General features: G+C 45.2%; 1 protein-coding gene across 1 annotated transcript; it reads left to right on the top strand.

Annotated features, from left to right (window-relative positions):
- Positions 1–705: 705 nt before the first annotated feature.
- On the top strand, positions 706–9,336 carry UPK3A (uroplakin 3A). Its single transcript, XM_073329657.1, has 6 exons — positions 706–821; positions 1,685–1,840; positions 5,132–5,411; positions 6,203–6,285; positions 7,547–7,679; positions 8,716–9,336. Exons 1-6 carry the CDS (start codon positions 767–769, stop codon positions 8,813–8,815), a joined length of 807 nt encoding a protein of 268 aa, XP_073185758.1. The 5' UTR covers positions 706–766; the 3' UTR covers positions 8,816–9,336.
- Positions 9,337–12,652: the final 3,316 nt, after the last annotated feature.

Genomic DNA, 12,652 nt, shown 5'->3' with positions numbered 1-12,652 from the left:
AAATCAGGTCCAATTCTCTCACACTGGTTTGTCATTGGTGCAGTTCCATTGACTTCAGTGAATTTACCTCAGATTCACATTGGTATAACAGGAATCAGATCCATTGTGTTTTTTGTACAAGATAAGCCCAAGAAGCAAAATTCAGAGCTGGATTTTGACCCCTAAATTCATGGCTAGATAAATTCTGAATTTGGCTTCAGACAGGGGACCATTTCATTAATTAGATCAGAATCAGGATTCAGATAGTCAGTCCCTCCCCATCTCTCCCCCCAATTTGGGCTGCTTCTTAGGCCTACCTCAATCCCGCACCCTCAAACAAACGATCTCAGCTCCCTTTCCTAGCAGGTATGAAAGGGAAACAATAGGGCAGGACCAAAGCCATTTAAAGGGATGATGGAAACACCTTGCAGCTGCACCTGTGGGAGATGGACTGCGTCTCTCTCCAAGCCTTGTGAGCTAGTCCTGTTGGGCAGGGACAAAGTCTCTATCCCCGGCAGCCTGGATACACCTGTGTGTGCTGGGGGGGGGGGAAGGCATGCAAATAGGCTGAGAGAGGGAGTGGAAAGCTAGCTGCTGATTGGCTGGAGGGAGAGGCTGTCCGGTTAGTTAGGGCACAACACTGCAGGTTACTTACTGGCAGGTGAGGAGATTCAGGTGTGTTCGGTCCAAGTGCAGAGGATACAAAGCAACGAGCTAGGAGAGTGATTTTAGGCAACAGCTATTCTCTAGCATAGTTTTTGTGGGGGGTTCTCTACAGTACCTGAGCATGCAGGGCCATTGGGTTGTGCTAGCCCTTTGCTGGCTAGGGCAACTGTGTGTGGGTAAGTGGTATCTGTCTGCCTGTAATCTCTCCCACTGAGATTTAAGTCCTGCTCACTTTTAGGTCTGTGATCACAAACAATTAACTGTTTTTATTTCCCCTTTTTTAATTTAAAGGCTTTAGGTGTCTTCCCCCCTACCGGCTGGGTTTTGGGGGAAGAGCTGGGATGATCAGGGATTGTAAATCTGTATTTAAATTGCTTTGCTTCAAGCGATAAAGCAGTCCCAAGCAAACTGAGTCTTGTCTTTCTTCTGAGTTAGTCTGGTGTTTGAAGTAGTAGGGAAACTGGGGTGGGGGGGGAGAGTGAGAAGCGTCACCAGACTCAGCCTTGAGTATAACGCTTTTTGCAGGGGTTGTTGCTTATACTGCCCTGGAAGACTTGGGGATGGGGTGAGGTGGGAGAGTCTAGTACTAATCCCTACTTGCGTGTGTGTGCTTTTTTTTTTTTTCCCCCAAGACCATATTTTCAGTATTGCTCTAATCTCAAACTGCTTTTTTTCCCCCTTCTAATTCAGGAGACCTAGAGACTGAATGTACCCTCTTCTGTTCCTCTGCTCAGGGCTTGCTGAAATTGCTCTCTATTCCCACTAGGGAGGATATAATAGATCTTCCCATGAGTTCCTTACTAGCACTAACTGTATCCAGAGGTTGCAAGAAGTGACTGTATTGCTTGTGGCTTTGCTCTCTTTCCAGAAAGAAGAGTGGGGTGTGAAAGGGATGGAGCATGACTCAGAAGTATTCCCAGTACAGGGTCCAAAGCCATGTTTTATTTGAAAGGGTCTTATTATTTAAACATTGTAGTTATGTCTGAGGGAGGAGGGGAAATTGATTAAATATTACACTTCTATTTCCTGTTTCTTCTAGCTCAGAATTTGAGGCCTCAGATTGCAAACCCCAAACTTGCTACAAACAATCCTACCCTTACTACAATTGCTCTAGAGAAACCTTTCTGTATGTTTGATGATTCACTGTCTCCAGGTAGCTCCTATATGGTCTACTTGTATGCAATGGCTGACTCTGGTAAGTATCTGGCTTTATTTCCTTTCTTTTTCCTTTCTCTCCCCTGCCCTCTTTGAAACTACATAATGTAATTCTTTAAAACTTGATGACCTCCACTTCTGGTGGCAGTGTGTGTGTGACAAGTGCCCACTTGTAATTGGAAGCCAGGGCAAAGAGAACAAGGGCTAAAGTACATATAGAACAAAAGCCAGTTCCTCAGAGAGTGTAAAGTGGTATACCTCTATTAGCTTTAATGGAGCCCTGCTGATCTATACCAGTTGATGGTCTGTTCCCTGTTCTCTGCTAGGACTGGTCTTAACAAAAACTTTAGTTCTAGCACTTCAGCATAACAATGAAGTGGGCTGATATTATATTGCCTATGGCTGACTGGTCAGCATAGACAAGAACCAAGCATGTTGACTATTGTCCACTAGTCATGGGTGCTCTAGTCATGGGTGCTCTAACTACTAATGTTGTACATGACTGGTCCTTGTCTGTTCTGATCAACTCAGCATCAGGTGAGTTAACTGGACTGCTCAAACATGAGTACACTTTCTAATGAGGGGAAAAGATGAGGTGACTTCCTGGTGAGGGTAGTAAAAAGGATGCTTGGATTGCTGCTTCTTCCAACTTTGCTGTTAAAGGATGCAAACTGTAGGGGCAGTCAATTTAACAACACTTGAGTGCTAAGTGGACGTCAGCAGAGCCAAGTTAATATCAGGAGGCTCGAGTCTAGGCGAAGAAGGATGAGCCTTCAAAGAATAGGTCTTAAAGTAGCAGTCATGTTAGTCTGTATTCACAAAAAGAAAAGGAGTACTTGTGGCATCTTAGAGACTAACAAATTTATTTGAGCATAAGCCATCCGATGAAGTGAGCTGTAGCTCACAAAAGCTTATGCTCAAATAAATTTGTTAGTCTCTAAGTGCCACAAGTACTCCTTTTCTTCCTTCAAAGAATGTATGTTGACTACAAATAGTAGGCTCAACTAAGCCATGTAACAGCTTAGCAACTATAGCTGTGTCAGTAACAAGGTTCTTTCTCTCCTCAAGTCAGACACAGGAAATGAGACCTTGCGTAAGTCTGGCAGTAACAAACTAATAGCCCAGGAAATTCAATTAGCTGGCAGCCATATCCCTGGCTCCCATGGCTTACTGCATTCTGGAAGGATGGATGTGGAGATGCTTCCTTACTACTAAAGAACTTTAACTCTGAATATTTGAGAACTCCTGAAACAGACTCAACTGTCCTGGGTAGCCGTGAATGTGCTGGTATTATAGGATGTCTTAGTACTAAAACACAACTGTGTCTCATAATGGCTCCAGGCTTCTACCTGTAGAAGTTTTTCTTTTTTATAAAGACTTTCCTGACATGTGGCTTGTCTCAAAATATTCCACCTTGAAAGCGATCTGTTATGAAACTCCTCTCAAACTATTCTATCCCTTTTACATACAGTAAATTCCATAGCGTGCACTCCATAAATAAAACACATGCACAGCTACAAAGGAAGAACTTCTGCTTGGAGGAATTGCATTCAGCCATTGAAATGAGGAAACCTTTCCTCGCTACTTGTTGAACTGGGAAAATTTCTTTAAAGTTTTGTGTCTGCCTTGGAAAGCAGCATGTTTCATCATGCTAAGGTACCCCATACGGTGAGGGGAAGCATTAGTGACATGGATTTAACTTCCTCAGAACACTGTGTACATTGTCTAGCCTGGGACTACTTGGCTTATTCCCTGCCATCAGAGGAACACTCTGCCTTGATAATGTGCAGAGATCCTCTACTGAATATTTGAGAAGGTAACCCTGATAGGTGTGAGGCTTGATTAGTGCCACATTATTACTAATGTCTGACATGTGAATTTTTTTTCTGGGATTACATTATGGGGTAGATGAAACTTGCCCATGAACTACCACAATACTACTTCATGGTGACTTGTGGGGGCTGGGGACTGGTTGGCAAATTTAAATGCATTATGACATATCCAAATGCTTAAAGCTGGGCCTTAGTGTGGCTGCACTCTCAGTACTGACTGTCCCTGGCGGGCAGGAGAGGGCTGGGGTGAGTAAAGGCCAGACTATTGCCTTACACTATTTGAAATATTTGGGGGAGGGCTTGGCTCAGCTGCCTCTCCCTCCTGCAGGGATAAGTCCTGCCCCTGCTCCTTGGTACATTCACCAGTGGGTGTGGGGTGGGGCTAGTTATGAAGAGCAGCTGCATGACATGAGAAGAGGAGCAGCGGCATTTTGTGTCAGCCTCAGCACGGTGAGGGGAGAGGATGAAGTAGTGGGTTTCCCAAAGATGCCTGCTAAGGAGAAGCTTGGCCCTGGGGTGGGGAGGGATTCTGTTCCATCCCCACATACTGTGCTGTCAGTAGGGGCTGCTCCTCAGTTCTTGTGGTGGGGGGCACCTACAGAGGCAGGAATGAGAGAGCATTTGTACCCACTAAAAGTGGCAGAGGCTCAAATACAAGTGTGTTTGTGGGAGTGCAGCAGCAGAGCTTGTTGGGCTGGTCCCTGCCCCTTCCTGATTGCTGTAGTGTTGACAGCTGGCCCTCTGTGTGCCTCCTGAGAGTCCTTTGATCTAATGCTAGGAAGGACATACAGAGCCTCTGTGTGTGAGTGAAAATACCTACAGCCCTCTTGCTTCAAGGATTTACCCATCCCACCCAGAAGTGGAGCACAGAAGGCTGGGGTAGCCACACGGACCCAAACACCCACTGGGAAGGACACCTACAGGAGCCACTATTGGCTTGTCACTTGAGGGATGACTTGGTTTAATTAACCAGCCTTCCAAGCTTCCTCAGCTGTCCACTGCTGTCCCTTTTCAGGCTGTCTGGGGGCAATACACCCTGACAACTTACTCCACTCTGAAGCAGAGCAGCCCACAGAGGCACTCCCTCTTTCCCAAGGCTGTCTTGTCAGACAGCTACAGGAGCCATTGGGGAGATAGGAGCACAGTTGCTTCTTACATCTCTTGTGGTGGAGGCAAACAAGGCCTCTAAAAGTAAACTGATTCATGGCTTGGTGGGACAGGAGAACAGGTGCTACAGAAAGTGCTTTCCTCCCACCACCAGTGCTGGTCTTGGGTCTATCTCTTCTGGCCTCTGCTGTGGCTGCTGTTAGTGATGTAGCAGGGAAGTTGGGGGCTGGGGCTAAGGAAAGGGTCTGTTGGGCCCCTAAAAGTTAAAATTGAACATGGTGGGTCTGTTCGGGTACTTCCTTTTGACAAAGCTGAGGGTTCAGTGTTGACTGGGTGGATGGGAAGGGCACTTGTAACAAACGTTATGCTGAAATATCCAATCTATCTTGCAGCAAGCACTATAAGCTCAGCTGTGATTGACAATAGCAGTAAACCTCTCAACACCACTTTCCAAGACACCAACGGAGGACAACTTGGACCTTACAGGGCTGCATTGTTTAATGTGCCCAATTGTGCATCACCCCCCATGCTAGCTGATGTTGTAAATCTGAAAAAAGTTTCACATGTCTTGAAACAATACCTCTTCAGAGTGGGAGATGATGTGACTTGTTTATATGACCCAAACTTCCCTGGTGCCTGTAACCCACCTCTTGCTGAGGATACAACATACAGGTATAGTTCACAATTCTCTTTTGGATAGGGGTGTCCTTGCACTTGGCACTAAGGTTAACTTGGTATGAAACTAACTTGCAAGCTGCACTAATTGATCATAGTGAAACTGTTCCTTTCAACTGCAGGAACAGAGCCCTCACTGCTCCATTAAGGATGGCTCTGAGTAGAGCCAAACACAAAGATAACCTTCACTGCCCCACCCTTGCTTAAGCCCTTCAGGGCTAGTGGTGTGTCTGGGCTGAAACTAAATTAAATGGCTACCTTTCTCAAAGTTAGTGTGAGACCCTTAATCCTTGTCTTAACTGGCTCTTGTAGAAGCTATTGAATGTCTCTGAGTCAGTGCCTGCAGAGCTCTTATTCTCATCTGCTCTAGTATAATACACCAGCTGGTAATCTGACTGTCTCTTCCATGCTTTCCTGTAGCAGGGGAGCCCTGCAGCACCCAGTCTTTGGACACCATCCCAGAAACTTAGTGTAGATCATACTGAATTTAACTAGGAGACACTACTGTTGGAAGGTTGTCAACAACTAGCACAGTTAACAAGCACACAAGAACAAACTGAAAAACCTAATGTGACAGGTGGGAGAGGATTTTGTACTAACTCTCCTCTGTTGCCCCTCTAAAACTTCTGGACTAGCCAGCCAGCCACCCCTGATTGCCTGTCTCTTTTTATATGTATCTCTAACAAAGACGTTACCTAGTCTTCAAATTTTGGCAGCTACTGGATTGGTTTGTGCCAGATTGTCAAAACATTTGCTAGAATGATTAACCTGCCTGTCTCTGCTTCCAGGTTTAAGTACCTCTTAGTAGATGTGGTTGCAGGTGTTGTGAAAGACCAAACTCTCTGGTCTGACCCAATGAAAACTAGTAGGGGTAAGTACCTCATACCAAGGTCAACTGCTCCCTCTTGGGGAAGAAATAAATATTGTGACACAGTTCCTGCTCTACCTTGATGGGTCTCGCACTTATTGGTGGATTTGCTCACCTTGGAGCTTCACGGCAGCCCTCAGCTTGGCCGTTTTTCTGAACCCACAGTCCAAGTCAACAACTCCCGTGTCTGACCAGGAGTTGGGAGGATTTGGGGGGAACCCGGGCCCAACCCCTACTCTGGGTTCCAGCCCAGGGCCCTGTGGAATGCAGCTGTCTAGAGTGCCTCCTGGAACAGCTGTGTGACAGCTACAACTCCCTGGGCTACTTCCCCTTGGCCTCCTCCCAGCACCTTCTTTATCCTCACCACAGGACCTTCCTCCTGGTGTCTGATAATGCTTGTACATCTCAGTCCACGTTCTCACTCTCAGCTCCTAGTGCCTCTTGCTCCCAGCTCCTCACATGCACACCACAAACTGAAGTGAGCTCCTTTTTAAAACCCAGGTGCTCTGATTAGCCTGCCTTAATTGATTCTAGCAGCTTCTTGATAGGCTGATTAGAACACCTGCAGCCAGTCTTAATTGTCTCCAGAAGGTTTCTGATTATTCTGGAACCTTCCCTGTTACCTTACCCAGGGAAAAGGGACCTATTAGCCTGGGGCTAATATATCTTTTGCTTCCACAAAAAAAAATTACTCTCCTATAGCCATCTGGCCCGACCCTGTCACAATATGCTTTAGGACATTTAGTCATTTTCTGCCAAGATGCTGGCTAAAGAGAAATTCCAGTCCTCTCTGACCAAAAAAGCTTTAATAAAGCTTAAGTGGTGGAGGTAACTCTGGAATACTACTCCTCCCCTGATGCTCTCAGGACAAAAAGCCCAAACGTGACAGACGGGTTTTTTTTGTTTGTGTAGTGGTTTGAGCTGAGGTCTGGATTCTATTTCTGCCTCTGCTGCAGTCACTAGATAGATAAATCACTTAACCTCTCTATACCTCTATTTAAAGTGTAATATAGGGAAATATACCCAGGGCTATTTTTGAGGCTTAAACTAATTCTGTAAAAGACTTCAAGATTTCAAATGAAGGATGTTGAAATGCCAAGAAAAGTAATACATGGACTTCAAAAGTAACACCAGATACTATGGGGTGGGGAAGGCTTGAGCCATTAACTTCCCTAGTTTATGCTGTTTAGTCACTCTTTCTGGTCTCTTGGCACCTCTAAAATATGTACAGTCATTTTTTTTTTCTTCATCCCACCTCTCCTAGTAAAACAGCCTTCAACAATTGATACCTGGCCTGGGCGAAGGAGTGGAGGAATGATTGTCATCACATCAGTCTTAAGCACTCTTATGTTCCTTCTAGTTGTTGGATTTCTTGCCTCCATATTCTTCTTTGTCATGTAAGTTATCGTTACACTTCACAGTCTGAGTGCAGAACTAATCACCAAGTATCTAACCCATCAAATGATTGGTCTGACCCCTCATTATGAATGTCTCAAGCTGGGAATTAGAGCTTCTCAGCTAGTGTAATAAACAAGTGTTGTTAGGGAGACTAAAATCAAGAGCACAGGTGTCTCAACCTTCTGATCTGCACCTAAAAGCAGCATCTTCCCCTGAGAGGTAGGGTCATGACAACAGACCAAGAAAGCTAGTGACCTGTCCCTCCTACACACTAAATCACACTGTTTTACTAGAACCTTGGCCTTAGTGCTCACTTGACTTAAGTGGGTGCAGCACAATAAGTCATGGAGTTGCACTTGCTTACAGTCTGAATGTGGTCTTGCTATGAGAACATGGGAATAACTTCTAGTGTCTTGAACTGGGTACAAGGTTCTAAAGGGAGGCTGGGGAGTTGACTTACTGACCTGGAATATAGACCAAATGCTGCACCTGCTAAGGATGGTTACTTGGGCATTGGATCTTCCTGCCTCCCAAGAGATGCTAATGACAACTGTCACTCTGCAATGAGTAAAAAATTTGAGTAGACTCCTGTCAGACTCTGCTGCTGTGAATGGCCTCTTGACTTATTAGAGGGGAGAAAACTAGTAATCAAGGATCAACTTAGGCCCTGTGAGGCTTAGGGGAATGAACTCTTTAGATAACTCTAACTTACATAGGGAGTAGCTTAAAAACCTTGACATTGCAACTGTTCTTCCAATGCGGGGGAGGGGGATATCTCATTCTTAGAACTGCTGTCTTAAAGTCCTGCATGCCATGTACTTGCATGCCATGAATCCTGCCTGACTTTTGGACTACACAGTATAGGATTAAGTCCTAGATGAAATAACTGAAGAGAAACAACCATCTAAAAAAGATGGGTAGGTTTTTATAAAGCTTGGTGATAAGTGATGCTTTAATTTTTTCAAATCAGTTGTGTGACTGGCCTATAGCTTAAGAAACCTCCATCAGAATTAAAAGCTCTTTCTCTTCAAGCAGGGCAGCAGGAGAGGCATCCACAGAGACCACACACGAGTCTCTGACTACCCAGCAGGGTGTACCAAGATCTCAGGGCAGCTCTGAGGGAGTGAACCAGTGAGTCTTGAGGGAAAGAAGAGTCCATTACCATGGCTGAACGTCAACTGAACACCTACAAATGTACTAATATTAAAGAATTGCCCTTTTCTACTGAACTCTGAATAGGTCACATTGATTAGATACTCAAGTTCAGTAACTGAAGGTGAATGGCACAGGTGTTCTAAACATATAGTGTTCTTTCAACTCCCAGAGAATAGCACCACTATCTTCATTTGGCTGCAGTCACAGATTATGGCACCAAGTAATCTTGTCATTAGGCTCATGGCACTTCTATCCTACAGTTAACCCATTTTTTGGTTGCATACTTCCAAAAATGAAGAGTGGTAGAGAGCTCTGACTCTAGAATGCAGTTCATAGTCCTTAGTGACTGCCTGGCTTAGTGGGAGGAGAGAGAAAATGACCAAATGTATTAGTGTGGGCTAGAGTAACATACTCACAACTTTCAAGTTCATGGGGCTAGGGTTATTTTAGTACATAATTATCCTTGTTTATAGGTTAGAAGCTAAATAAGTTCTAAAGCTGAGCTCAACCTTTGATTCTTATTTAGCTGCTTTTATGTATGTGAGAATGTGATGTAGGTAAGGAAAGGCTTTATATTGAGAACAGTACTTAATAGTGTATGCAGTTTAGTAAAGGCTTGATAGCAGCTGGCCTCTGATCTGATACATCAAGCTCTTAGTACCAAAATTTCTTTTAAAGAAGGGTAGAGGCAAACTAACCACTAGAAACTACAACTGAGGGATATGGATGCATAGGGCATTAGCAACTTTCTCAGCTCTAGACAGCCCCCCTGGCACCATCCTTACAATTTTTTTTTTAAATGGCACTTCCCTGCAATGGCCAGACTTCAGGTCTCTAGTTCTACATAACTGTGGACTAGCACTGGTATACAACACTAAAGCATTTCTCTCTTCGTAGAACTAGGCAACCCTACTTCTTATGGAAGTTCTTAGTGTCCAACTTCCTAGAAAATCTGGGCTGTAAATATTCAGAGAGCTTCTATCTCTCTCCAGGATTAGTGTTCTCAACTAAAATAGTGGCTGGAAGTTATGCTGCCTGAGAGACAAAGTCACTTTTAATGAAAGCTGGGTGATGGACTATGTAGTCTCTACTATTGAGAGCTGGGATATCCTTGACACTTCATACACCATGATAGTGGAGGGGGGTTTGGCTGGTTCCATCAGCTGCTAATCCTGCTATAGTAACATGAACTGTTTAAACAGCACATTCTCACCTTATACTGCTGGAAGCGAGCTGGTCATGTATTTCTTTCCTTCACTACAATTCTGTCCCACTGACCAGTATAAGTGGAAAAATTATACTACCATTGAGTTTCTCCTCCCACTAGCCTTCCCAAGTTGCACTGAATATGGCTCTAGCTTGAAGCCTTCTCATAAACTCTGTGTACATAAGCAACTCCTACTGTACCCAACTAAGTATTCATAACATTCACATAGCTGTCACTGACATAATAAATTTGTCATAGACTAGTGATGAAGTCAGTTTAAGCCTGTCTCGGTTTAGCAAATATCAATCTTTTTGCAGCCACCAGTAGAATGGGTGGCTAATAAACACATCACTGGCACAATTACCCAAGTCTTTGTTAATTTTACATTAAGATATATTGAAAAAAAACAGCATATTTTTGCTGGTTTTTAACAGTTAAACTCCTTAGAGAAGTGTACAAAGGGCATTCTTTTAATGTAAAACTTCACCATAATAAAATGTTTCTTCCTAGACATCCTACTGGCTATTGTTATATGTGTAATTCTTGTCTGTAGGACAGAATAATCCAGTTAAAGATAGGTGTGGCCTACTGCAATTAGAGTAGGGGTGGGCAAACTACAAGCCGGGGGCCACATCCGGCCCTCCAGATGTTTTAATCCAGTCCTCGAGCTCCTGCCAGGGAGCGGGGTCTGGGGCTTGACCTGCTCCACGTGTGCTGTGGCACCACATGGCTCCCAGAAGCAGCAGCATATCCCTCCTCTGACTCCTATGTGTAGGGGCAGCCAGGGGGCTCTGCATGCTGCCCCTGCCCCAAGTGCCACCCCCGCAGCTCCCATGGGCCAGCAACTGCAGCCAATGGGAGCTGCAGGGGCAGCGCCTACAGATAGGGCAGCATACAGAGCTGCCTAGCCACGCCTCTACGTAGGAGTGGGAGGGGGGACATGCTGCTGCTTCCTGGAGCCTGCACCCCTGACCCTTTCCAGCACTGCAACCCCCTGCCCCAGTCCTGATCCACCTCCCACCCTCCTGCACTCCAGAGCCTGCACCATGAGCTGGAGCTCTTACTCCCCCACCTGCACCCCAACTCCCTGCCCCAGCCCAGAGCCCCCTCCCACACCCTGAATTCCTCATTTCTTGCCCCACCCAGAGCTTGCACCCCCAGCCAGAGCTGTCACTCCCTCCCGCACCTCAACCCCAAATTTCGTGAGCATTCATGGCCTGCCATACAATGCCACATACCCAGATGTGGCCCTCGGGCCAAAAAGTTTGCCCACCCCTGAATTAGAGTGACCTATGAAAGAGATTCACGAGATAGTGTAGCATTAGCTTGCCTATTATTGCATCCAATCATTCTCCCTAATCAAAGAACTGAAGAAGTAATAAAACACCTAAACTGTCATAGGTGGGAGAGACAAGGTAGGTGAGATAATATATTTTATTGGACCAACTTCTGTTGGTGTGAGAGAGAAGCTTTCGAGCTTACACAGAGCTCTTTGGGCTTGTCTTCACTACCAGGGAGATCGATGCACTGGGTGTCGATTTAACAGATTTACTGAAGATCTCCTAAATCAACGGCAGCCAACTTTGGTACTCCAGCTCCCCAAGAAGAGTAAGGGCAGATCTACACTACGGCAGGGATCAATGCTCTGAGATCAATCCACCAGCAGTTGATTTAGCAGGTCTACTAATGACCCATCAAATTGACTGCAGATCACTCTCCAGTCGACCCCTGTACTCTACCCAGGACGAGAAGAGTAAGGTTAGCCTCCCATCGACCCCCCCCCCCGGGGTGTAGACCCAGCGGTAAGTCGACCTAAGGTACGTCGACTCCAGCTACATTATTCATGTAGCTGGAGTTGCGTAGTGTAGGTCGACTTACCGTGGTAGTATAGACATAGTCTGAGGTAAGTTGACCGGAGAGTGTCTCCCATCGATGCAGTGCAGTGAAGACACCGGGGTAAGTTGACCTAAGCTACATAGCTGGAGTAGCGTAATTTAGGCCGACTTACCCTGGTAATGAAGACAAGCCCTTCTTCATGTCTGGGAAACAAGCTCATTGTCACAGCTAAATACAAGGTGAAACAGATTGTTCAACATAAGTAGTTAACATACGTTTCAATATTTCCTTTTCTCTCTAATTCCTGGGACCAACATGGCTACAACAACACGGCATACAACCTATTTCAAGGGGCCATTCAAGGTGAAGTTGCTATTTAATACCCCTCCAGTCATGGGGGAAAGGAGGGAAAACTGAAGGGTTAGGGTTAGCCTCTCCATTATAGGGAAAAAAGGAGGAAAAACTGCACAATCCCTTCAATAGTTGAGCCTGAAAGCTTAAATTCATAACTTTGTGAGACAAAAAATCATGGACTGAGTAGAGACACTGGATTTATGGCTTATTACAATAAGCTATAACCCACTAACTCCTCCCCCCAGATTTCCCCCCACCTTTCTTATGCTAAATAATCTATTCCACCTTGTATGAGGCTATGAGTACACTCCGAGTAAATTTCCAAGACATGAAGAAGAGCTCTATGTAAGCTCAAAAGCTGGTCTCTTTCACCACAGAAGCTGTCCAGTACAAGATATTCCCTCTCCCACCTTGTCTATC

This window comes from Lepidochelys kempii, chromosome 1, assembly GCF_965140265.1.
Source record: "Lepidochelys kempii isolate rLepKem1 chromosome 1, rLepKem1.hap2, whole genome shotgun sequence".
Classification (NCBI taxonomy): domain Eukaryota; kingdom Metazoa; phylum Chordata; order Testudines; family Cheloniidae; genus Lepidochelys; species Lepidochelys kempii.
The sequence above is the reverse complement of the archived record's forward strand: the minus strand, read 5'-3'. Positions and strand labels throughout refer to the sequence as shown.

What these genes read in the sequence shown, in the direction of transcription:
- UPK3A (XM_073329657.1), top strand. Translation starts at nt 767, where the DNA reads ATGCAGGGCCATTGGGTTGTGCTAGCCCTTTGCTGGCTAGGGCAACTG. An exon ending in GTATGCAATGGCTGACTCTG is followed by an intron (nt 1,841 to 5,131) that starts GTAAGTATCTGG and finishes TCTATCTTGCAG; the next exon opens with CAAGCACTATAAGCTCAGCT. An exon ending in CCCAATGAAAACTAGTAGGG is followed by an intron (nt 6,286 to 7,546) that starts GTAAGTACCTCA and finishes CACCTCTCCTAG; the next exon opens with TAAAACAGCCTTCAACAATT.